Source organism: Pleurodeles waltl, chromosome 12, assembly GCF_031143425.1.
Source record: "Pleurodeles waltl isolate 20211129_DDA chromosome 12, aPleWal1.hap1.20221129, whole genome shotgun sequence".
NCBI lineage: Eukaryota > Metazoa > Chordata > Amphibia > Caudata > Salamandridae > Pleurodeles > Pleurodeles waltl.
In genome coordinates, this window is record NC_090451.1 from 619,438,798 (window position 1) to 619,463,848 (window position 25,051).

The window sequence follows — 25,051 nt, forward strand, 5'->3', positions numbered from 1 at the left end:
TCTAATGGCAGCAAAGTTATGAGCAAAACAAAAAGGCTCTGCCTATGGAAATTCTGACTTAAATATAATAAATAATATATCATCTATATATAGATAGATATGCATTGCGCATGATATATGAGACTGCATCTCCTTTAATGCATTTGGCCCGGTGATTGATTATTGGATTCTTGTACATTATTTAAATTGATGGCACCAGTGAATAATTAGGCCATTTTTATGTTAAATAGGCCTAGACTGAAATAACCTATTTATCTACCTAAAGACAGCTCACGGAGGTAAGCAAAACTTCAGTATCTGAGTGCTAAAACACCCACTTCACCTTTTTGTACATGAGCATTGGTACTTCTGTGAATGCACTGTGATCTTGTGAGAAACTATTTAAGGGGTTTTCCTGACTGCTTTTGGGGGCTGCTTTTTGAAGTATAATCTGTACCACTCATGAATTAGAGGCCATTTGCATTATACATTTTCATATATCTTATTGTTATTAAAGTTTAACGTCGGTATTCTTCAGTTGAGTGATTCTCTTTGTAGTAAGCAACCAGGAAGTAAGGATTTGGCAGATACTGTCATATCACCTTAAGGTTGATGTAAAATATCGGTATATATTGTAAGGAAATGTCCATCACAGAACCGTGTCTTTACGTGGAAAGCTGTTTTTAGATACTAGCTAAAAGAAAACTTTTAATTCAAAATAACTGGTTTCACAAACTCCACCACGTAGATTACCAGGTGCCAACTCCATGGACCAACTGGGTGTTATGCTGCAGAAGCAGATGTTTAGTTAGAGTTTAGGAGCAGGACCCTAGAAAAGGCGCAAAACATGATCATCGTGTAGGTGTAATACTCTATGTGCATTAGTTAGAATGATACTTAGCATTGTTGCTTGCGATCCACCGTTCCCCCTCTTTTAACTAGGCTGTTGCTCGAAGTGAGCACATTCCAAAAGTGGCCTGAAAAAAGATCATTACATGTGTATATATTGTTAGTAAGTGGAATGTGAGCTGTGCTTGGGTATGCCTATTTTGTGACCAGTCTGGCATGGGGTCCACTCCTTCTAACCTCTGACTTGCTTAAGACCCGATTATTTCAATCTTTGACTTGAAACTATGTCAATCAAGTCTTGGTCCAGTCCAGTGCAGTTGAGTATTCTGTCATCGAACGCTTTTTGCTGTTTGGATGTATCCTTCCACATCCACCCACGTGACTTGGACTACGTGAGGGGCTACTTTACAATTATAGCTCTTTGTGTCCGCTCCTGCTCCTTCTCTTGTGTCTGAGTCTAATGCACTACCAGTGCATAGGTTATCACGTTAAACCCAGAACTATTGTCTTTTGCAATGCTTGTGTAAAGTAAACATGGCCTCCTCCTCCAAAAGCCTCATTGAAAACAAGTCCATAAACACCCCGATTCGTTCGTGTCCGAAATTGTTTTCTTAAGTGCTTTTCTGGTTGCTTGCCCTGTGATTGTGCTTATAAATCAATCATCCGCAAAGGGCGCACAGTTTTCGCCCCGTGCCCACAGAATCCAAAAGGCCACTATTTCCGGAGGTTTGAGGCCTGAGCGTGGAAGGCATTTCCCCCTCGACGCACCCTGAGCCTCCCCAGGAGCACCCGCACTGTGGAGAGATCTGTGCTCTCGTCAGTGGGAGCGAAGCGCCGCCGCTCCTCTGTGTCTCCACGTCGCGGGGGGGGGGGGGGGGGGGGGGGGGTTGTACTGTTCCTCACGCCACAGGCCTGTTGCTGCTGCTATTCTTGGCTTCCCAGTAAACGCATCCATTTTATTTAGACTGAAACTGCATAGTTCGCATTCTCACTAAACAGGATCCTTTCTCGTTTTTGCTGCAGGAATATATTTGCCCCAGATGCGAGTCCGGATTTATCGAGGAAGTAACAGAGGATTCCAGGTACTGACGGTATTTCAGGTGTTTTCAATTGCAGTGTATTTGTTGTGAAACTCACTCTCTTTAGCATCCTACACACACATCGCATGGTCACAGACTAGCTGTATCCCACACTGTGTTCTGGGTACCTGTTGTCTATTCATCAACTGCCCGAACTGTAAAAGATACTTAAGAATATCTGGTTTTCAGTCTGGTGGCACTCATGAGTCATTCGCCTCAGCTCTTTTTTCACGTGTTTAACAATGTTTCTTTAAGATCCAAGTGCAAAACTCTAAAAGACGAGTTAAACGAGGGAAAGGAATATTTAAGACAGAATGGAAGAAAGGAATCCTTTACCGGGCAGCTTTGTAAGGTACATTGTGGTGACCACCCGTAGATGTGCTGTTACCGTTGATACAACTTGGCTTTTCTTTGGGCGAAGTGAGCAGGCGGACAGCGGTGTTAAGTCCATCTTTTTAATGTTTGCGTTGTCAAAATGACGTAGAGGAATATAAACACAAATGTATACTCTGCCTCTATGCAAATAAAACTAGAGGACTATCCACCATACTATTCATTGCATAACTTAATATAAACACTGGGAGTGAGCTGATAATGTCGTCTTAATCAGGCATTCCTCAAGTGAGAACTGGAAGAGCAGGAGGGAAACATTGCACATTAGTTGTGGAATGAGGTGGGACATGGTCACCCTGCCTTTGCTTTCTTTTCAGTTACTTTAGAACCAGTGTGCTTCCATTAGCAACCAGAAACTAATTATTGTAAAATGCTGTACTTTCAACTTCTTATGAGGTCACTTTGTTTTAGCTGTTGTAATTCCTTCATGGAAAAAATGCTTTGTCGTGTTTTTTTCTGATGAATTAAATGAATGTAAAGGGTTAAAAAAAATAAAAATAAAACTATTTGGGTGATGCATGTATGAAAGGGGGTAAGAATAGCACTATGGAGATCAACAATTGCCAGTCTCCTGCACACCTACGTTTACTCTTTTGTGCTAGATTTAGTGAGAAAGCTGGACTAATTATAATTTTTTTTTATCATACACACATTAATTCCAACAATGTTCACATCCTGTTTCTGCTTACAGTTTGTTTTCTGTTGCTGGTTGGTAAAGAATTGCACACTACTTGTTACAGGCCTGTCCTAATCTTCTATTCAGAATTGGATTTCTATAAAATGTCTCCTGCTGCTTAAAAGAAAAAAGTATTGTTTTAGATGAGCATGTTGTATCCCTTAATTTTTCAAATCAATTTGAAGAACTTCATAAATTTCCCCTAACAGTTTTGCTTTTATGAACTAAGCATCTAGTTTTCCAACAGTCTTATTTTGATGTTGTGGAAAGTTCTGCTAACTATGATAGTTGAATAAGCAAAGGTATTATCTACTGTGTTAACGAGTCTGACGCCTTCTGTTTTTCAGTTTCCTAGATACCGGTGGAAACGGGCTAGACAACAATCCATCAACACAATTCGCAGAAGTACGTTTACTTTTTTATTTTTTTATTTTTCCAGCAGGTAGTCATTCAGACAAATGACATTAATTAAAGATTATTGGAGTATTCTGTCAGAAACGTAGTTTATGTTTATGTTAGTGGTTGGCAGTTAATGTTGGCAATACAGCATCTGTTGTCTTTAGACAGAGTATCCTGTCTGACAAACTCTAAATAAGACCCTTAGTGTAAACAACACTAATGCAACTGTTTGGCACCATTTTCATTTTACAGTCTTTCTTGTTTAGGAAATGTAGACTTGGAGCGAAGATTAGTAAATATTAGATGTCCAGTGGTATAATAGCTTCAGGCACTTGTTTTATTAGCTCATAAAAGAAAAAATGCAAGCCCGAGACAATGATGAGGAATAGTAACAAATCCCTAAAGCAAACTAATTTTTTTCTATTGTTATATTTCATAAATAGCTGTAGAATAGCAAGGATAGGGTGCATAAGTGCACTGAGTGTACTGAACCCTGTCGAGCGTGTAAACCTAAAAGACTTGCCTCGCCTGTGTGGGGTGTTTTTACCACAGGGATGGTTTGATGTTGAATCATCGCAGTTTTCTTTAGATTGAATTTATTCTCAAGTGATCCTAGAAGTCACTGTGATGTCAGGGGCAGGAAGGTAGAGAAAGGATGCAGCAACACACTTTATACAATAAACTTGTACAGAAAGAATGGAATGTTGTAGCTTGCAGTGGCACTGGAGCTAGATCTATCAAGATTTATTCTTGAAAGATACAAAGTACATATTGAAGGAGAGTATGTAATTCTCAGCTGCCTGCTCACACTCGGTCCATCGTCAGACTATGCTTTGCAGCAGTGTGTACCCAAGGTGCCCTATCCAGGTTGTACAGTTGATTACCTCTTAGCACTGGGGTTGTTGGGTTATATATGCCTCTCGCATCATCCCACTCTGCCTACATATACATTTTCGGCCTCATCTCGGCTTTCCCTGCTTTGGAAAACTACTATAGCAATTCCTTCCACAAACATGTTCTCCACATGGTCCTCGAATAATCATCCACCATTACAACACTGTACTCTACTGAAGAAGCCCACCCTAACGATAATGGGAAGTGAGCACTGTTCCATCAGCCTAGGCTGTAGGGAAATTAAATTACTTTATCATTGCCACCAACCATTGAAGTAATAGTTAATTTTTACATTTGACCACGAACACCCTGGAGATCTTAACTTGCTGTTATGTGTAAGGATATTGTGGTGTGCTTTTCGTATCCTTGAAATGAAGACCTTTTAGTGCTTCAGTCAAAGGACCGCCACAATGGCGGTTTACACAGTGGCTCGCTTTTCTCCATTTACTTATTGGCACCGTGCCTTGTCCTTGCACTGCAGAGATGTTATTGCTGTATCAGGTTATCATTCCTTAGTTTGAATTTTATGAATGACTTGCACATCCCGAGCTACTGGGCAAAGACTCATTTTTGACTCAAGCAGGACTGACTGGGGTGCTGCTTAGAATGATAGCCAGCGTTTCACTTTCTGTGCATCTTGTGGTGAAGCAGCACCTGTTCTCCTGTTCTTTGCTGTTGTGGCTTAAACAGAGAAGGTCAGTTTAAGCCCAGTAAGTGGAACTGTGGCTATAAGATTGTACAGGTAACAAGCACTTTGGAGTAGTAGGTGTTGCTAGCTTCCACCTACCCCCAAAAAAGATTTAGAAGTAGAAATCCCTTTAAGAACATGCCCTTCACAATTCTAATTGGCCTGATCATAATTCAGGGACGGTAGCCCTTCTAATTGTAAAGTGGATCTCCCACCCTGTTCCAACTGGGCCTAAACTGAAATTCCAGCCAGCGGAAGTGACGGGCAAGTTTTCAGTTTGCCATTGTAAATTGGATGACCTCAGTTCCAGAAACAGGTAAGGTCTACCAAGAAGATATCTGCTCTCGTGGTGGTTTGTGACACTATCATGGTTGAAATATTGACGTATGGTTATTGAATATAGACATTCAACTATCATTATTTCATTCTGCTTAGTATATGTAGGAAAGTATAGGTTTACTATTCTTTACTCCATATCTGCTTACCTTGTAGGTAAAGTTGTGGTCAGTATTGTGGATTCAATATTTTTGTAGGTCAGTTGTTGGACCACAGTGTTGTGGCATAACACTGCTGCAGCATCAATGGAGGAGACTTTGAAGGTGCTGTAACTAAATGGCCAGGTACTGACGGAATTTCAGGTGTTTTCCATTGCAGTGTATTTGTTGTGAAACTCGCTCTCTTTAGCATCCTACACACACATCGCATGGTCACAGACTAGCTGTATCCCACACTGTGTTCTGGGTACCTGTTGTCTATTCATCAACTGCCCGAACTGTAAAAGATACTTAAGAATATCTGGTTTTCAGTCTGGTGGCACTCATGAGTCATTCGCCTCAGCTCAAAATGTGTTTCATCACAACCTCCACTTATTGCGAGCTTCAAAGAGTGTCTTTTCATGAAGTGAACAACTCTCATTTATTTAACTGAGTGTCCTCTTCTCTTAAGTTCTAACTGTTCTCAAGTTACACATGTTTAAAGGTAAAGAGGAAACTGAGCTCCTGCTGTCTCTTAAGTATCTCAGCGTTTGTAAGCCCCCTTTTTCCATTTCATGAACCCTGTGATATCCTTGGGGTGAGCACACACCTAAGAGGTGTAACCTCAAATGACCAGTTCTGAGTTAGGAGCCTGTGAGGATTAAATTCCCTCAATTTTTCCTTCCTCGTCCTTCTACTGCACTCAGTGTATCCAGCCGGTAAAATGTCTTTGACCTACAACCTAATCTACCCTTGTGACTAACAGTCTTCTGGGGTGCTGTTATCTTCCTTGGGTGGTTGGTTTAGGGATGAGTTTTATGAAATATCCTTCAGGTAACAATAGTAATCCAGTGGGCAAACTAGGACATGGGGTAGAGAGACTAGGGGCTGTATAGGGATTTGTCGTGTGAATGTTAGCGGTTGCTTTAGTGAGACTGACACTTAGGAATATTGTATGTTAATGTGTATTGATTGTGTTTACCTAATATTGACTTATACTATGGTCCAGTTTTGTTACTGGGCCTATTTGGCAATCAAATATTGCTGTTGTACTACAGGGAACTTGAGTACCTATAGGGCAACTAGCACTTTTATGACCTTTCTGTGTGTAGTTTTGTTGTGCAAATGCTCTATTTTTCAATCCTGTTAATATCCATTGTAAAGAACGTTATATTACATTTATAAAAAAAAAACTAAAAAATGACAGGACATCCATTTGTAGTTTTTTTTTCTTTTTTTCCCAAAGTTATGTTGCACTGTCTCTGAATGGTACTTGCATCTTCACTCTCAGGAGGCTGTGAGCACCTAACTTTGTTACCCCACTAGAAGGCAAATCCCAGAACAGAAGCATTCACTCTTTTGAATATTATCTTAATACCTGAACCTACAGGAGCGACATGCCCAACAGACTGTCTTGAAGCTAGTACGTCCATAAATTTCTGGGTGCCCAGTGTTCCAAATAATCTTTCTAATTTTTATGTAGGATTATGTGTGTTTGGTTTATGGCCTTTCATGCTTTGCTGAGACAAGCTTGTCAACAAGGCACTGGTTGTTCATAGAGCTCTACGTATCCTTCACTTATGTTTTCTGGAGTAATGAGCCTGGATGGTAAGGTGGCTCAGTATGTTAAATAATCACTGCTAACATCTGCTGTGATCTAGAGAGCCCAACTTCAATTTGAAGCAATGCCCAAATAGGGTTCCATCCTTATGAGGGCGCTAAAATGAGTACCATCAACTCAACGGAAAGTAATAACTGTTCCTTAGAATGCCTACAAACAGCTGAAGGTTGGTAGGAACAAACATCAGATAGCCTGTGTTTGTAAAGTGCGTTTTCATTCCTTGAGGTTCCTTGACGTCAAATAACAGATGTTTGGTGCCCCAATAAATGCTGCTTATTTTATCGACTTTGAAAGGGTAAAAGAGTAGGAGACCATCTGGTATTTGAGTCTGGGACCCTAACGTTAAGTACAAATTCCTGGAATAGATGCATTAATCCACTGAGCAACCAGACCCAGATATTTGTATTATTAAGTTTATATTTTGGTTCATCTGTAACTCATTTATTACCCCTCAAAGGCTAAAACTGTAGTTAACATTTGGGAGAAACAAATCAGCATTTTGTCACTCTCTGATAGCTTACTTTTAAATAATTGTTTTTAGGTCTTGCCCACAGGCAACCTTTTACTTTCTGTTGTCAAAAGACCTCTTGTGAACCATACCACCAAAAACTAAGTGAGCTTTGGACTGGCTGTTGCTTTATATTGGTTGGCCTTTTTTCAAACTTTCATTTTTTGCTTCCTAGTTAATTGCTTTCTTCTTCTTGTGTTTGCTAGAGCAAAGCTTCTTCACTTTCCTTTTGATTGGATGGCTTCCAGTGCTTATGTAATGGGGACTACATTTTCGGTCTTGCGAATTGGACAGATTTTAGCTGTCTAGAAGGCTAAAGCTTTTTGTAGACCATACCAGAAACTTACTACAGGCTTACAACCAGCCCCTTGCTCAGCACATGTTGGAATTATTGTCACTCATTCGCTTCCTTCTTCGATAGCCTGCCTTCCTCATTTTGTGTTTATCCCTCCCCTAGAACATAACTTCCTTACCATTCTTTTATTAGATGCCAAATGGGCCTCTACAAAATAAGTTTGCATGTGCTAGCACATTAAATCCAGACTGATTAGCCTTGCCACTGCTAAGTGGCCATTTAAGGGAAGCAGTGCCAAAGTCAGTAGGTTGGCGTCCTGCAGCAAAGCCAAGATGTATTGGCTTTGCTTATGCTAGCTATATATTTGAAGTTCTGCCTTCTGGAAAAGAGGTCAGTAAGAGGCAAAACAGCAGTAATTGGAGACAAAAACCTGGTCCATCCTCCGGAGCTCATTAACTTGGAATCTTTTGGGGACTTTGCCCTCAGTAAAGATAGACACATGTAATATTTGTGTTTTTCAGACACTATTCACTGCCGGCGAATCGAGAACATTTTTTATGAGGGTCTAAGCATAATCGAGAAACAGTGAGTGTCAGTGCTTACCTAGCTCTTGTTGGCATAATTCCTACAGCTGTTGACTGGTATCTGTGTTGTTGAATGTGGTCGTTCTATGAGGAAGCTAAGCTGTCACAGTAGAAATACTCGTTCTTTCAGGGACAAAGGCACTCCAGGGCCTTTTGTGAGCTAGACACACCGGGAGACTGTAGAACTTGGACTATGTCCTGTTCCTGCACACTGTGTAAACATTAGTCATAAATGTAATAATAAATAACCAATCCTAGTCGTGTGCAGAAACATATTGCCCATTGACTACAGTAGCCAGTTACTTTCTCTGGAATGGATGTGCCTTGTTATTAAGTTTAAATGTCTTTGTGGAGGAAACAATTATTATAATAACAGATATTGTAATGTTTAGCATTCTCAATGAATTAAAGTAATAAAGCTCTGTTGAGTGGGGCCACTGTTACTGGGCTCCATAGCTCTTTATTGGAAACAGAAGACATTGTTATAGATGTTCAATGCATCATCAAAAGTGGCCCTCTCTAGTCGGTGCACGGTTGCAAGTTTTATTTTCCCATTTAGCTTTATATCTTGTTACAGTTGGTTCTAATGTCACACGCTGTAGAGCAGTAAGTATTAGAATATTTGTTTATGAGTAAGGTAAGTCATAGGGACTCCTGCATAACTGAGAAACTCGTTATTGGCCAGGTGCACTACATTGTGCAGGAGTGAGTGGAGTAAAAAATCAGCATCCTTAGGGTTACATTTTGTATGACCTTTGTATGAGTTCTACTGGATTTACCCACCAGTATATCCACAGACTCCTCTTCTTGCAGTAATGGACAAGCTGCCATTGCACTTAGGCTTTCCACTAGTTGAATTAAGCAAGAATATGCAAGGGTTGGTACAGGCATGCTGCACAAAGTAACTGACAAACTATACCAAGGGTTCCCCTGATGCTTACATTGTTTTTCCTATATTTGAATATTTTCTCTGATTTAATCTATTAAGGACATTAACAAAGGTTTAACAAATGTTCCTGCCCCCCTCTCTAAAACTGTCCTTTAAGATATAAGGCAATAGCAGAAGTACAGATTTCCTAGTTTGAATAAACTTTGTTGTGTACTTACTTGTTGTGTAAGTTCCTGCGTTTGTCTCTTTATGTACACAACTGTCCTTGTTTTTCAGCAATATTGAACAACAAATGCTTTAAAAAAAAAAAAAAAAAAAAAAAGCCAAGGAAAAGGGTGTTTTTGGTGCTGGGGCTTTTGGTAGCCCTGATGGTATAGGAATTCATTGTGCTTGTTGTACACATCGCGGAGTACTTGTAGGCTGCAATTAATTTACCCTGATGAGGCAGATACAGGGAGCAGATGGTTACTGAGATGTCTGTTCCCAGTGCGAGGCTAGTTATTTTGCAAGATAGTCATTTATATGTGTATTTGATTTGAGAGAAAAAGGAAACATTTCCTGGCATTATCACTGGATGACAGTGACCACAGTTGCGTAATGAAAAATGATTGGAGGTTCTCTGCAGAATATGTTGAGGAGCCTCTGAGACACCCATATTTAACAGATATTCATAGACCTTGAGCGGAATGCCCTCTACTTGGGGCAGTGGGGCCCCCCGTGTCACATGATTGTTATGCCAGAGTAAACATCAGATTGACTGACATCTCTTGAAAAAGGAAGGGAGTGTAAAGTCTGTTTGAGGAACCATGGGTGGGATTCATGGACTGCAGACTACCCTGTACTCCACTGAATGGTGGGGGAAATAAATATTTAGGAATTCCACTTTCTCCACCTTCAAGTGGAATGCTCCACCCTCTTCTACTCTTCAAACAAAGCAGTTCCTTTACAAAGAAGAACAGAGTTGTTATTTGAAAGAAACAGCATTATCGAAGAGTTCCCTCGTTTTATGTTTACCTGAATTAAACTACCATATCTTCAACCTCCTCCATTCACATTTTTCCTCTATTGCTTTTTCATTGGTGGGTTTCCTCCATCCGCATTACCCACCTAAAATCTATTGCTCCTGTTGCCATTTGATTACACTTCACCCACGCCAACCATTCTCTGTAACTGTCAATCACTGTCACAGACCTGCATAGGATTCTCTTCGCTTGCAAATCCTTGACCGTGTCCACCAGGAGGTATCTGGTCTGCAGTAGTTCACAAATAGTTTGCAGTCACACGTCTGCAGATTCCTTGTCTAGAGTGCACGTTCCTAGGTCTTGCGGGTATCGTCATCTTCTAGAATTACCTTTTTAAATTTGTTATTGCCCTCAAGAAAGGATGGTGTTTGGGTGCAAGCTTTAATTGGAAGCTTATGGATTATTCTGTGATATAAATATTTGCATTTAAAATTACCTTGATTAAGTTTCTCTTTCCTGAACAGTTAATTTTATAGACTTAAACGCTTTGCTGTGAGCTGAAATAAAGATGTTAGCGATCAGGGCTTCCGTGAACTCTTGCGCGTTTAATTGCTCACGTATATTATAAAACATATTATCTGTATTGAAGTTCCTCTATTGGAAAGAACGGTCATGTTAAAAACATGTTATCTGTGATTGGAAGCACTGCATCCGTTCACTGTTGGACTTGAGAAATATGCTGTGCTTGTTCACTTTGACAGCCAACATTCTCATTGAAGACTCAGTTTCCACCCTCTTGAAAAAATGGGAAGCTACACAGAGTGGAAGCAGGTGTTAGTATGAAGCCGTAGTCAGTGAAAGTGCTTGAAAGAAGAGTGCTGTAAGTCTGCCGGTTCTACAGTATATACTGTAATGAAGAGGGGTTTTCTGTAGTAGTGTTATAGTACGGCAGTGGTCTTAAACGCTGAATTAAGGTCCCTGAATCCGACAACTCTGTAAAACGTGCGTATTTGTTAATGCCATCATTTTAATTATCGCATTGGCTACCAGATGTATAGAGATGACTCCAAGAAACACATCCGAATAACTAATAATGGGTAACAGCAGCATTTTCAGAGTGTGCCTGTCTACTAAGCTCGTCAATGAATGAGTGAAAACTGGTTTTGAATGCAAGGAGCAAAAAGCATAGATTCCCTTAATGGGCTTTGGATGCTCAGCAGATCTCCCTTTTGACCTGCTTCTTACTGTGTTACCCCACACTACATACAAACAATAACCTACTCACACTTGCCATCTGGAAGTACTCTGAAAGCCCTCTGAGTTTACATAGATTCAAAGCTGTCCTTCATTACCAAGACGATTTTCCACTACCTGCACCAATTTAAGGACTGAACCAATTACTGCTGGTCTGCCATAGTATTGCCCTTTTCGTTATTAGGGGCACTCCCTGACATAATGAGAGCTGCAAAGTGTGCAATATTTATTCTTCCTATTTGTCCTCCCCAGTTGGGTGGAAATTGACTCTGGCAGCCAGCAGGACCCTAATAAAGGTTCTTTAAAGCAATATTTTCAGTTAAAGAATCTTGTAGTACCTCTTGTGCCCCTCTGAGCATATGAGCAGAACGCTTTCATATGTGCATCCCTAACCACCACCCCTGTTTCCTGGGGTTTTAATATGCCAGGTGGAACCAAAAGATTTGCTTCTCCAGGATTTCTCCTACTAAATATTTAGGTTCTCCGCTTTGGGATTCAGCGGAGTTTCATAAGAAACCCTCCTGCCGGTGTCTAGAATAGGTGCTGGTAATCCTTACAGTACACATTACTTTTTTTGCAGGATGGACCGTAGGCAGTGGGGGACCTGTACACACTGAGGTATCCCCGGTTATCAGTCCCTTTTTGGTGTTAGTAGTCAGGTTACTTCAAGCGACTCACTCAGGATAGAGGGTCTCTGAATGCAATACGAAAAAGATCCAGGCCACAAGAAGTGGGGTTGTAAGGATCACGAAGGCTGTAAATGCACTACAGGGGTGCTCATAGCTCAGGCTGCACTGAACTGACTTGGAGTATTATGAAGTTGACAGTGGTTCCCGAGACAATCCCTAAAAAAGGTGAATAGCCTTTGGGGAAATTCTGTCATTCCAGAGAGTTAACTTGCCTTCTTTCAGGATACCACTGCTAATGCTTCTGAAACAATAACACCTGCCTTCAGTACTTGGTATTTCAAAACACTCCATTGCCAGAGCAGTTAAACATATGCCTTAAGGGGTAGAGGACAAGGTCCTCTAGACAAAATCTAGGCAGATGGTGCAGCACCTCCTGGAAACCTATAGGAAGGGGGGGATAAGTGCAGAGAACTCATAGCTGAGGGGAAGATTATTTAAAGTGCAGATATCCATTGGGCACTAGATGGCAGGACTACTGCTTCCTGGGGAATTAATTTGAGCTTCCTCCTGTGCCATAATGCGCCCATGCATCTGAGTTCAAAGTGGATGTATAACTAAAGGTATAACAGCGTGTTTCCCAGTGTCTCATTGGATGAGGGCCTTTCATGAGTTGCAGATGACTGACACACACACCACACACACCACACACACCACACACACCACACACACACCACACACACACCACACACACCACACACACCACACACACCACACACACCACACCCCCCCACACACACCACTCCCCCAAAACGTCCGGGTATAGGTGGATTTGGTAAATGGCTTCACCCCTCTAAAAACTGACGTACCCATTCTCCCACCCCAATCATGCAGGTGCTGTTAGTGTGATTGGGGTAGGCAAAAGGACTTCCCAGCTCAATGGGAGGAACTCACCCTAGACTAGTGAGATTTAGCACCTCTCCTCAACATAACACTGCAATGCCACATTCTCTGCCAAGGCCATCTTGCACTTCTGGAAGAGGAAGTTCAAGCACTCCTCCAAAAGGGGTCAATGGAAGATGTACCACCACAATGAGACAAAGGTGTTTTCTGGCTGAACTTCCTTTTTTCAAAGGACAGATCCCTCCAACCAATTCTAGTCTTGAGACCACTAAACCAGTACATACAGTCGAAGCACCTTCATATGACAACCTTTCAGGACAAGGCGCTCGTCCGTCAAGGAGATTTTTTAAAAAGAAAAATGTAATGGATTTTTATCAACTAGTATACAAACACATGCTACATGTCCGGTTATAAAGATTAGTAAGCTCTTGAAAATAAACTGGCTCCAGGATTAACCAGCATCAGATTGGAATAGCCTTGTACAGGGAGTGGGGCGTGGAGGGTGGGGAGAAATCCTAGTATGATAGCAACTCCCGGAATGTGGTTTGGCCGTAACAAACTGAAAGCATTTGAGTAAAGAGGACACACGAAGGGGAAGAGGACATTGGAAGCAATAAGTAGAATGGGTCCAGAGAGTCAATTGCCAGTGTTTGTTATTCGGAGGGAGTGGGGTAGTTGAAAGGATGCAGTGGCCTGCCTGATCGGAGCCATCTTCTGACAGCTTTGGAATGATGATATTAATAATTGAGATCAGGGTTGCAGCTGGAGCTCCCTCGTGAAATATGAGGACATCCCTCTACAGTGAGGTAGGGTATCTTTTACGACATATTTCAGTAAACAGAGGATCTAGTTCGTCTGTGCACTGTATTTTAAAACTCTGAACCCTCAGAGAACAATAACCTGTTCTGAGACGCAGACCTATACAACTCACTGTTCTGGATTATGTTCAAGGAATCGGTGCAAATGTGGTGGGCCTAAACATGAGAAAATAGGTTTTCTACAAAGATCCTGCATTTCATTGTGGGAGGGTCAAATGGAATTAAGTAACTGGGAATTCTCAGTAAGCCAAACCTGTTTGTATTACCTTGAAAGCTGCAGGTTGTATACTATTTATGTAGCGCAATCCTACCTTTGATTGTAAACTGTTTGGTAAGCGTCAAACAAGGTACCTTGAGTAGTATGAGAGTTGCAAGACTTACACGGTCTGAAAACATATCTTGACGCTCTTCGTTCAAACTATGCTGCTTCATTGCTGGGCCATATTTCTTGGGATTCTGAGACCGTTTGTTACCTTACTCACCCCCCCCAACCCTATGCCAATAGGCCAACTGTGTATTTAATGTGACACTCTTAAGCTATTATGAAATTTGTCCTTAAGAAGTTGTGTGTTTCAGAGATCTGTACACATTTGACTGTTATGGCCTTGTGATGACGGTCTTTCATTGCTATTGCATGAAACTCCACCCTCACTTGGTCCCACTTGCTGGCCACATTTTTAGGTCTGACTTCACAGTGCACCTGTTGCCGACTATATGTGGTCAACAAAAAAAGCTTTCTGAGTTCTAGTGAAAGTGGGAGTTTGGCAACATCCACATGTGGATCCCTGGAATATATGGTTTGAGTGTGCCAAAGATGTGTGATTCCACTGAAAAGAGTGCTTGTATTGCACTTTTTGGCCTGTGGCATAACTTATACTCAATACAGCAGGGCTGGGATAGATATGGTAGCAAGCCAGTGATCACGACTATAGGCCTGATCTGTTTTGAATGAAATGCTAGGATAAGTCAGTAGGCCTAACTATTGTGAAAAGCATACGCAAACATCAATATATTTGAGAGTGTACTGTTATTACTCTGTATGGAAGCCTGCAGAGGAGAATTTTGTTACATGGCATTTCATTGAGAACTGTATTAGGCATATGTTTTGGTGTTTGTTACCCCCAGTGATAATCTGTGCATGTAGAAGATTTTATTTGAGAATCCTTGAAACGCCCACTTAGCAGCGTATTCGTATTTTGTTTAACCAACTCCAATGTTGTATTCCCTAGTTACTTTATGCTTGTATGACTAGTGGTTGCCTTGTGGGAAAACTTACTACTACCTATATTTATGTTGTTACGCCTAATCTCAGATTACTGTGGTAGGCAAGCTTGTTGGTTGGTGTTAGTAACCTGCTTTGACAAACCATGGATACAGAAGATTTCTACTATGAGAATTATTGTTAGACCTTTTGAGTAGAGATAGTATTTTGCTTTCTCAGGTGTCATTTTGTATACATTTGATTTTTTTTTTTTAACTGTATACCTTATGGTTATAGCTATAGGCCAGATGCTCTAGGTTTGGTCTTTTTGTATGAGAAAAGTGATAACAAAAGCAGTAGTTCTTGATTTATTTTTTTATTTTTTATTTTTTTTGGTTGTTGTTGGTTTTTTTCTTTTTAATTGTGAAAAGTACTTGTTCTAACAGTGAATTATTTCACTGTTACAGGCTATAGACAGGTATTGTGTTGCATGTAATCTCACTGATTACTTTAGCAGCCAAGATTTTTCGAGTTGGTCCACCCAGGAGTAGAAGATTTCACTGAGATGATTCATGTTAGGCCCTATTGAGAGAGGCTGTATATGCTTTTGCCAAGTGTAATTGTTTACATATTTCTAACATTGTAACTAGATGGTTGCCACATTATGTGCACTTCAGTATGTCAGTATTGGTATCAAGCCTGTGGTAAAGGCTACAGGCTTTAAGAGATCATCAGGAAAAGTTATATCAGATTCCTTGGGAGTGATATGTTTATAATGAAAAGTTGTGGCAAAGCATGTAGACCTGTCTTTCAGATTTTTTTTTTTTTTTTTTTTTTTTTTTAAAGAATGTGTTAAAGGCTTTTAATGATGGATCATTATTACATTTACTACAGCCAGTAGATGGGTATGTTAATCCTCAGACAAAACAACTCATTGCCATGTGGCATTCAAACATCCTCACACATTCTCCTGCAGAGAAGGTTCCTACACTTGGTACAAAAGATCAGCTGTATTTTGCTATTGACTGGGCTACAGATGACTCATTCAATGACCAGGTGCCAAACTGTACTCTCTGACAAAACCTTAATTTTGCAAGCAACGGTACTTTAAAATGCTGTTCTTTTAACTTATCACTTGTTAAATTTCCATATGGTGGGAAATTCAGAAACCAAAATATGGGCCAAAGGCGGAAGGTGTTACAAATATCCGGAAATGTGCCACGAATAGTGCATAATGAAAGCGTGCACTACTTACAAGACTCATTTGGCATGTAATTGCCTCCTTCTTCAGGATGGGAATTTGGTTTTCCCATAATGATTTTGAATATGTGTAGTATGGGCACCATACCCCAGTTAAAAACGTCTATATAGTTTTGATCCATGGTCTCCAGAGGTATGTAACTGGAGCCATGGAACGCATTTTGGTGTTGTTATTCAAGTCATTTTGAAAAGTTGATGAGCCACAATGTCATTTCTCCTAGAAACCCCTACACAGTCTCTAATAAGGCTATGCAGACAGTTTCTTTTTTCTTTCTTCTTTCTAAAGTCTTTTCAGGTTTTCATACTCTCCCGTTTTAAATATCTCTTAAGTCAAATGCTTAATGAATTTTCCATATCTTACATTTTTAAAGACTGTTCCACAGCATAGAAAAAGACATCTGTTACTCAGTCCAGATCCTTGCCTCTTTTGGTAGTTCCTCACAGTGGAAGCAATACGATATACAAATCTACTGCTCCTTTTCCTGCATCTGTTATTGCTCATTGAAAGCTCCTCCCCATGATGTAATTAAATTACATGTAGTAGTTGCCAAGTCAGCTACTGTTGTTTCCAGGAACGCATTCTTCAAGAGGTCATCTGCACAGCGGGTAACTCTATATGCTGTTTGCAGACAATATGCATTGGAAATGTGCTTAATCTCATGTGTTGTTTTCAAAACCTTACTTGTGGCTAGACGTTTCTCCCTTAAAATGAGCTTCCTACATATTGAGATATAGATTATTTTTAATGTTTCAATGAGTTGAGAGGGGGAGCAGAACTTAGTTTGCAACATGAACAATTTAGGCATGACCCTGCTTTCTCGTTGACTGATGCTCCACAATACCAGAAGAACATGTGCCGTTTTGTAGATTTTGCAATGCTCCTGCATCAGAAACTCCCCCAAATTGATATTTTGGCACTTGGTATTCTGAAACAGGCATTGTGAATACCCTTTAAGAGTCAAGCTTTTAACATCCTTGAAACAGAGATAATCTGACTCTGATGTTGATAGATTCCTTCTGGGTGTCGAAAAAGATGCAGAAAGTACTAATAACATTGAAACCACTGTGGAATGAGAAGTAAACATTTCATTACCAAAAACCTGTCAAAATCACAAAAAAGGAAGTCTTTTGCTTGTGTACTAGAACATAGAATTAGTACATCTCTTAGGTTAAAGTAAATGATTAAGGGCCCATTGCTGAACCCATACGCTCATAGTTCTTATGCCCATGGTTTCTAAGGATCCTGAGTTCAGGGATGGAACCTGTTGCCTGTCTTCATATCTATGAAGAGCAGATTCAGTGTGAATTTTAATGGATTGACTCCCCATGAAGAACAATAGTTCCTTGTGTCATCGTAGCCATGCCGTGTCCACAATACCAGGTGAGAAATTGAAATTCCAGGTTGAAATGAAAAACAGTGATCCACATATTCTAGAGGAGATTTAATCCGTGACACTGTTTGGGAACTATATATTTTAACTACTGTGCTTAATCAGATGGAAGATCCTACAGGGACAGTTCACACGTGAGGGCCGTCCATGTGTGAAATAGCAGTGCGCAATCAGACTGTGATTGTTACTACAGCAAGGAAATGTCACTTAACCCAGATGCTATCAGACTCCATCTCCATACAAGGAGACAAAGAAGTTAATAGTAAGCACTTGATTAGGCACCAAGTGGAAACCAATAACATTGGTAGTACAAATTCCACAGTTCTTGGGGCAGGTTATGACTGATAGCAATGGAACAAGATCGAAACAGCTATCTACACATCATCCTAACAGACTTCTCAGGTGAAGGTAGTACAACAATGGTAGAAGAAAATTGGCTCACAATCAGGTGGGTACTTCTGGTAAGTAAATGAATACTGCCATAATTTTAGTACATTATTTCTGGTTCAGTATATGGATTTAGATCAGAAGTACACAGTTTGTTGCCAATTTTATGTTATTTCTACAAGTGTGTGAGTTCTTGAAAAAGATTAAAAAAAGGTCTTATACTTACTCCAATAAATGCTTTATCGTTTTAAATCCATCCCTTTAGATTAAAATCTATTTACCAAGAAACACATGGTTTGCAGTTGCTACCCAGCCAATCTTAAATGTTACTGAAGTGCTTCATTAAAGTAAAGCTGTGGAAGTAAAGGCAGAAACTGACCCAATCTTCTCAATGAAGACAAAACCAACAACCTACGTCCATAGCTCTCCTGTCCAGGAAATGTGGTTGGGGGTTTACTGAATGAATTATTTCTCAGAAATTGTCCCTGGGTAGTGCAATTGATATTCAGTCCAACTTTCTAAATGGTCTTGGTTTAAGCTCCTGTTGTAGAGCCACGAGATCCTCTCTGAGGATTGCGTTGCTCCTGTATTGAATAGTATCACTGATAAAGGTTATTATGTGGAAGTGCATAATTTTATTTCTCATTCCAAAACGACAAGCACAGAGTCCCTGTTTTAGAGCGATCGGGTATTGGGTTACATCACTTCTGTTCAAAATAGTAAATCTGTAGTATAAGCACCCCCTAAGATGCAGAACTGTAATTACATTTCCTCAACTGTATGAAATATGCATGCTTCCAAATTTTGGTTCACCAAAGTCACTATTATGGTTCAAATACCATCCATTAAACGTTTGGTCATTTGTCATTAAATCTTCACCAAAGGCGTTAACAAAAGTCTTGTCACTAAAAGTAGTTAATCAGTGAAGGAATGGCATCCGTGTTTATTTGCATCTAGACAATTGGCATGTAAAGGTGAATCTAGTGTACCAAGCAGTTCATCACCTTCAAAGCATTGTAACTGTTTTTCACAAATCTAAAGAAGTTTGACAGATTTCGAACCTGGAGAAGAATTTTAGCAGAGCCATCCTGGGCTCACAGAAAGAGATGACCTTTCATACAGGATAATATACCTTTCCTGGTTATTAATTATTTTCATCGTACTCTTGACATTGTGACTACAATTAAGTTGACAGGAAGGATGGCAACCTTTAGAAGGGGGTGACACCCCTTCCACTATTCATTATATGTTTTCCTTGCACAATTTGCTTTTTTCATTGAGGGCTATATGGTAGTAATTGACTGGGGTGATCATAATGCTCTTGTGGTAACAGGGTGCTTTCAATTATTAGAAGTGGTTCCCTCACTAGGCGTCTTGCACCGACCATCTTCTTCCAAGGATGGCTGTGTTGGTCCCTGCTAGCACCTGAGCCATTTTTTTAGCTTCCCATATTGCTAGCAACTTAGGTATTTTTCTTGCTTGTTTATCAGAAGTCGATAAGGGGGCCGATATGTTTGCTCATTTGAGAGTCCTTCTGTATGTATTAAAGGACACCTAATGAAGCCAGCGGAAGTTGTTCCTAATAATCCTCGATGGTTCAATAGTGAATGCTCCGCAGCTAACCATAGCCTTACAAATGGTTTCAGGCCGAGTTTAATAACGCACGGATTTTTTTAATAAAAACATGTTTAAAAGGAGAAGAAATGATCTACTAATGGCAGATTGGGAACCTCAGCAATCCACAAGAAGAGTAAAATATTCTGGAGGTTTGTTAATAGAATTTGTCAGAGGGGTATCCCGGCCAACATTCTGCAGTGCAGCATTACTGGTAGTGAATGGGTTTCCTAGTTTAAGGCTATGTATCTAGCAAAGTAAGACAAGAGTTTAACCCAGTTGATTGTGAGTATGTTGGAGGGTGCTGCATGTTAGTCATTCACAGTAGTCGAAGTCACCTTGTCTATTAAGCAACGTCCAGCTAGCAAGGCCTCCTGGTCCTGAAAGTATGCCCATAGATCTGTTTAAGTGTAAACTTGAGGTCTGAGGCCCTCTGCTTTCCATTGTATTTAACTACTCTTTGAGCAACAGGTTACCAAGCTCATCGTCTTGCTCAGTGATGATTCTGATTTTTAAGAAGGGCGACCTAAACGACCCTAGGTGCTATAGACCATTTCACTAATTGACAGCATTGTAAAGATTCTTGGCAAGGTTGCGTTTTCTTACCTTAAACTTTGATATAAGAAAATAAATCATTGACAAGAGTCAGTTTGGTTTCAGGTCTGGGATGGACACAGTGAAGCAGCGCCTGAACTTGCATTTCATTTTGGGCAAGTACAACATCGCCAGGTGCTGTCCACTGTACCTCACCTTTATAGATCTGTCCACCACTGCTTTTAATTGTGTTAATCGTATCAAATTATGGTTACTCTTGTTGGATATGGGTGTTGAAGTCTGAGTTCTCTATACCCTTCATGTTAAAGTGTTAGCCAGAGCATGTTATGGCATTACGGGCGAACCGACTGACTCTTTTGATCTTTCTCGGTGGGCAGGTGGCAGGGTGGAGGTGGGAGGGGGGTCTTCAGGGTTGTATTCTGGCCCCATTATTGTTCACTCTTTATATCAATAACCTTACCCGGTCTAGTTAATACCTCCAGGGCTGGAGAAGACTCCCATTCCAGCCTTACTATATGCTGATGACTCGGTTCTCATGGTCCGCACACCGATTTCCTCTTTGCAAACTTGTAGGCACCTTTGTATCTTTTATAAGCAAACTGAATTTAGTTACCAACTTCAGCAAGTCCCACATTATGGCTTCCAGTCCAGGCCAAACTAACAATTTGAATTTACCCATTGGTGGTAACACCTTGAGAGGAGCTAAGAGATTCCCATACCTATGTATTTATTTTGACTCTTCGGGTCTTTTGACTCTCTTGGTGCACTAGGGTTTGGAATGCTTGTTTGAAGATGTCTAAATCTTCAGGAGCTAAGCCTGCGGTACTTATCTGCCTTTACTTTCACTTTATAAAGCTTGATGTGTCCCTGCTGTATTGTATGGGGCTGGTGTGTGGGGCTACAAAATTGATCAGTGCTTCAGCATGAGGAAAACCAAGCCTGTAGAAGACTCCTCTGAGTCACTCAGGCCCATTCACACTAAATTTTGTATGCAGAGCTATGGTTGCAGTATGTTTTGGATTTAGTTTATTTGGCAACCTGATGTTTTGGGTATTTCTCTGGGCCTTGCAGAAAACAGGCCTCAATAGGGAGATTATCAAGGACTGCTTAGCTTGCAAGCACGGATTTAGATATCTGTGGCTTTCATAGCTGAAGAATTCCTTATTTAAAAGTGGCCTCCTACGTATTTTTTTTTTTTGATACGCCAGAGTCCCTTCCCACCAACGGCAAACAAATTGTCAAGCTTAGTTTTTGGGAGTTGAGTCAGGCAGAGAAGTTAAGGGATGAATTAGTAAAGAGTTCTGTTAAGGATTATATCCAGCGTACGGAGATTAGCACCATCTCTCCCTTATATCTCCCTTTATCTCCTTGATAAAGGTCCCTCTTAGCTTGTTTTAGAAGTATAATTGTTTGGCGATTACTTAGCTTTCTGATAGGTTTCGTAGCAGCCCATGGATTTGTCCCTGTAATGACGCATCTCCCCAATCCTTATTACATTTTATATTTTTTGGACTTTTTTTGTTGTTGAATGTATTTTGATCTATTTTTAAAACCTTTTTTAAGGCATTTAGCGTTCAGGCAGTGTAGAATTCTGTTGCTCTGTTTGCAACTTCTAGATGACACAGAGGTATGCTTTAGAGCAGTAATACTCAAAGTATGGCCTGGGATGGGTCACATGCAGCCCTCCTACCCGTTACATGCGGCCCCCTGGTCAACAGCAGCACGTGGCTGCTCTTTATTAAACTCAACAATAATACAGGCAAGCATTTATTTAAAGGTTAGTTGAAGTTAAAGTAAGAAACTGGAATGTCCTCCACCGCAAAACTTTAAGAATACATTCATTTTTAAAGACATCTTGAAGGAAATATGTAAAAATATCATAACATCTTTTGAACAGTTGATAAGTGAATTTCTTTAATATGCAGAATCGTTTCGCTTAAATCCATCAGATTATATCAGTGCAATGAGAAGTATTTTTTTAAGTGATAGTTTTTAAACATGGATTTCGAAACATCCATTACCTCCCTCCCAAACCCCCCCCACCTCCTCATCCTCCCCGGGAGGTTTTATGCCTCGCACATCTTGAAGTAATGTATTTCGAGGACATGTTATATATAATAATGAAGAAGAAGGAAAATGAAATAAAACAATTGCATGGGAACACACAATTTAGTCATGCAATGAATCTGGGATCTGTCCCAGGTTTTCTAGTTTCACATTGTGCAGTTCAGCCTCTAGACATGTATGATTTGCTTTTCGTACAGCCACCTAATACCCCTGCCACCCTGCTGGCAACAGTGCGGTCCTCTATCACACCACAGACTTAACATTTTAGTCCCTGGAAAAATATAGGCAAGCACCTATGATTTAGAGTTAGTTCTTTTTTTAAGGTAGCAGTTAAAGCATGTAATCTATGGAAGTATAGCTGGCTTTCAGTTTTGTTTTTTAATGTTGTGCATCTGTTTAATCAGACAATTTTCTAGCACAAGTTTCCTTAGAAATCTGTTTATAACTAACCCTTATAGGATTTTGATCTTAGAATTGCTGGTGGGTTTTGTCGTCTTTTGTGTAGCTGTTTTCTATTCCACGTATTCTACATTTTAGAATGTACATAGTGTGTGCACTTTAGTATGTTCTCTGGAATGTTATTTTATTGTTTTAAGTATGTATTTTGTAATTTCACTTTTATGACTTTATTCAAAATCGAATATAGGTTTTCAAACTGAACTGACAATGGGGATGGCATCAGTTTGCCTGGTTCCCAATAGGAGATCAGACAAGACCACTCCTGTAGTTGCTGCACAAGCAGTGATTACCAACTCCTGGTATTTGGAACTATGTGGTGATTGTAACCGAGAATGTGGTGACCTTCTTGTGTTGGAGGAATAGACATTACGACAGGAAGTAAAAAAAAAAAAAAAGTTAAGACCCAGCACCCTGAACAGCAATTTTGATAGATGTATTCTTAATTGGATGAAAAGATCACATGGAAAGACTTGCACGGCTGGTGCAAACCTGCAGAGTCAACAGTGTAAGTAAACGTGTTGGAGCTGAGGAACATCAGTCTTGCAAAACAAGCTGTTTTAGTCAAACATATTGCACAAAGTTGTTTGCATTTGGCCTTAAAAGATCTCAGCAAAATTTTCCAGAATAAGACCAGGAGGAACTAAATTGCCACAATTTTCCAAGGGCATCCGAAAGATCTGTTGTTGTGCATTGCACTAGGGTTTATGGTCAAAGCACCACATGTACAAGGGCGAGAAAGCAGGGTGGTAGACTCTTCAAGTTGCCTTACACTTGGTTCAAACAGGTGGAAGCTAGTAACATGAAGTCGAACACATATTTTAAGGGTGGAAAATTCACACAGCTTGCCACAGGGGGAAAATAACTCACTTGACATCTAAATGGTCACAGGTTGATGCTGGTTATTTGCATGCGCCTACCTCTCAATCCCACAGATGCACAAATTCTCTTTAACAACAGGTTTCATGGCTTCTCTTTGACATGCTGTAGCTGTACCTGGGGGAGCTGTCCATTTTGAGTGCTTGGAGACACAAAATAATGGGCTACGATATGAAGATAGTTATGCAGGCCATTCAGATGTAAAGAGGATGTGTTAATTAGGCAATGAAACAAAACTATACGTTTGCATTGTCCTATTACATATGTAGACAAATCCTCCATATTGTGAAGTTCTTGTTGTTGCATACACAGTCACATTATCAATCAATAAATAACTTTATTTCGGCTGAAAGCCATAATAGTATCCAATAGACACCATACCATAATCATACAGTAAGCCAGTTAAAAAATAAACAAGGAATACCACATGATACATTAAGAAACCCTAAAATTCCTTCTAAGATAAATTGCAAAGTCGCATAGTTATTAAAACAGTACAAAACAGATATCAATCTTAAAATCTTATAGGCACAGTCAGATTTAAATTCATAGGAACCGTACAGCACTGTAATCTCCGTGACCACCCACAGCCACACTGTCACAAGAGGCTTTTTTTTTAGGGCTGAGTTACCACCACGTAATTTGCTTCCAGAGTTTGTCATGCCATTCGTGGAGCACCTGGGCAGAACAAACAAACAATGGATTTGAAGCAAAGAGTGAAAAGACCCTGTGTGTTGGGGCCATTGTGTTTTTGTTTTTCTGAAACAAACTCCTACTTTCCAAAATTGTTTCAGAAAAACAAAAAAATAAACCCTACATGTGCTAACAAATGTCACCCTCTTCATTCTCATCTGTGAATGAAACCTGGGAGTCATGGTAGATGAACGCCTTTCCTTGAGGCAACATGTAAATGCCGTTGCAAGCACCTGCTTGGGCATCATGTACCTCCTCAGGAAAGAATTCCAAAAGCTACCTCTTCAGTCAAGAAAGTCACTTATCCAGACTCTCACTATTAGTCGCCTAGACTATGGTAACTCATTAGTGGTAGTTATGAATGAATCCCTCTCTTCTAAACTTCAGGTTGTTCAAAATACTGCAACACATCTAATTTGTAACTTTATACCTCAGTCGCCCTATGAACCCATTCTTCAAACTCTCCACTGGCTGCCTATAAAAAAACAAAATACTCTGTTTAAGCTCTTTTGTCTGGTACATAAATCCTTATATGGAAGTGTTCCCCTTTATCTGAAAGGCGAATTGCAACTGTATTCCCCCAATCGGAGGCTCAGATCCAGCGGGAAGTCTCTATCCAAAATAAGTTGCAGACTTGCTTCTAACCTCTGGGCTTCTC

The 25,051-nt window shown here is 40.2% G+C and overlaps 1 protein-coding gene across 1 annotated transcript in view; it reads left to right on the forward strand.

Annotated features, from left to right (window-relative positions):
- Positions 1-25,051, forward strand: part of RNF115 (ring finger protein 115) — a 109,972-nt gene that overhangs the window by 35,557 nt on the left and 49,364 nt on the right. The window contains exons 2-3 of the mRNA XM_069217944.1: positions 1,852-1,910; positions 3,324-3,381. Coding sequence (XP_069074045.1) covers positions 1,852-1,910; positions 3,324-3,381 — 117 coding nt within the window. The remainder of the gene's footprint in view (positions 1-1,851; positions 1,911-3,323; positions 3,382-25,051) is intronic.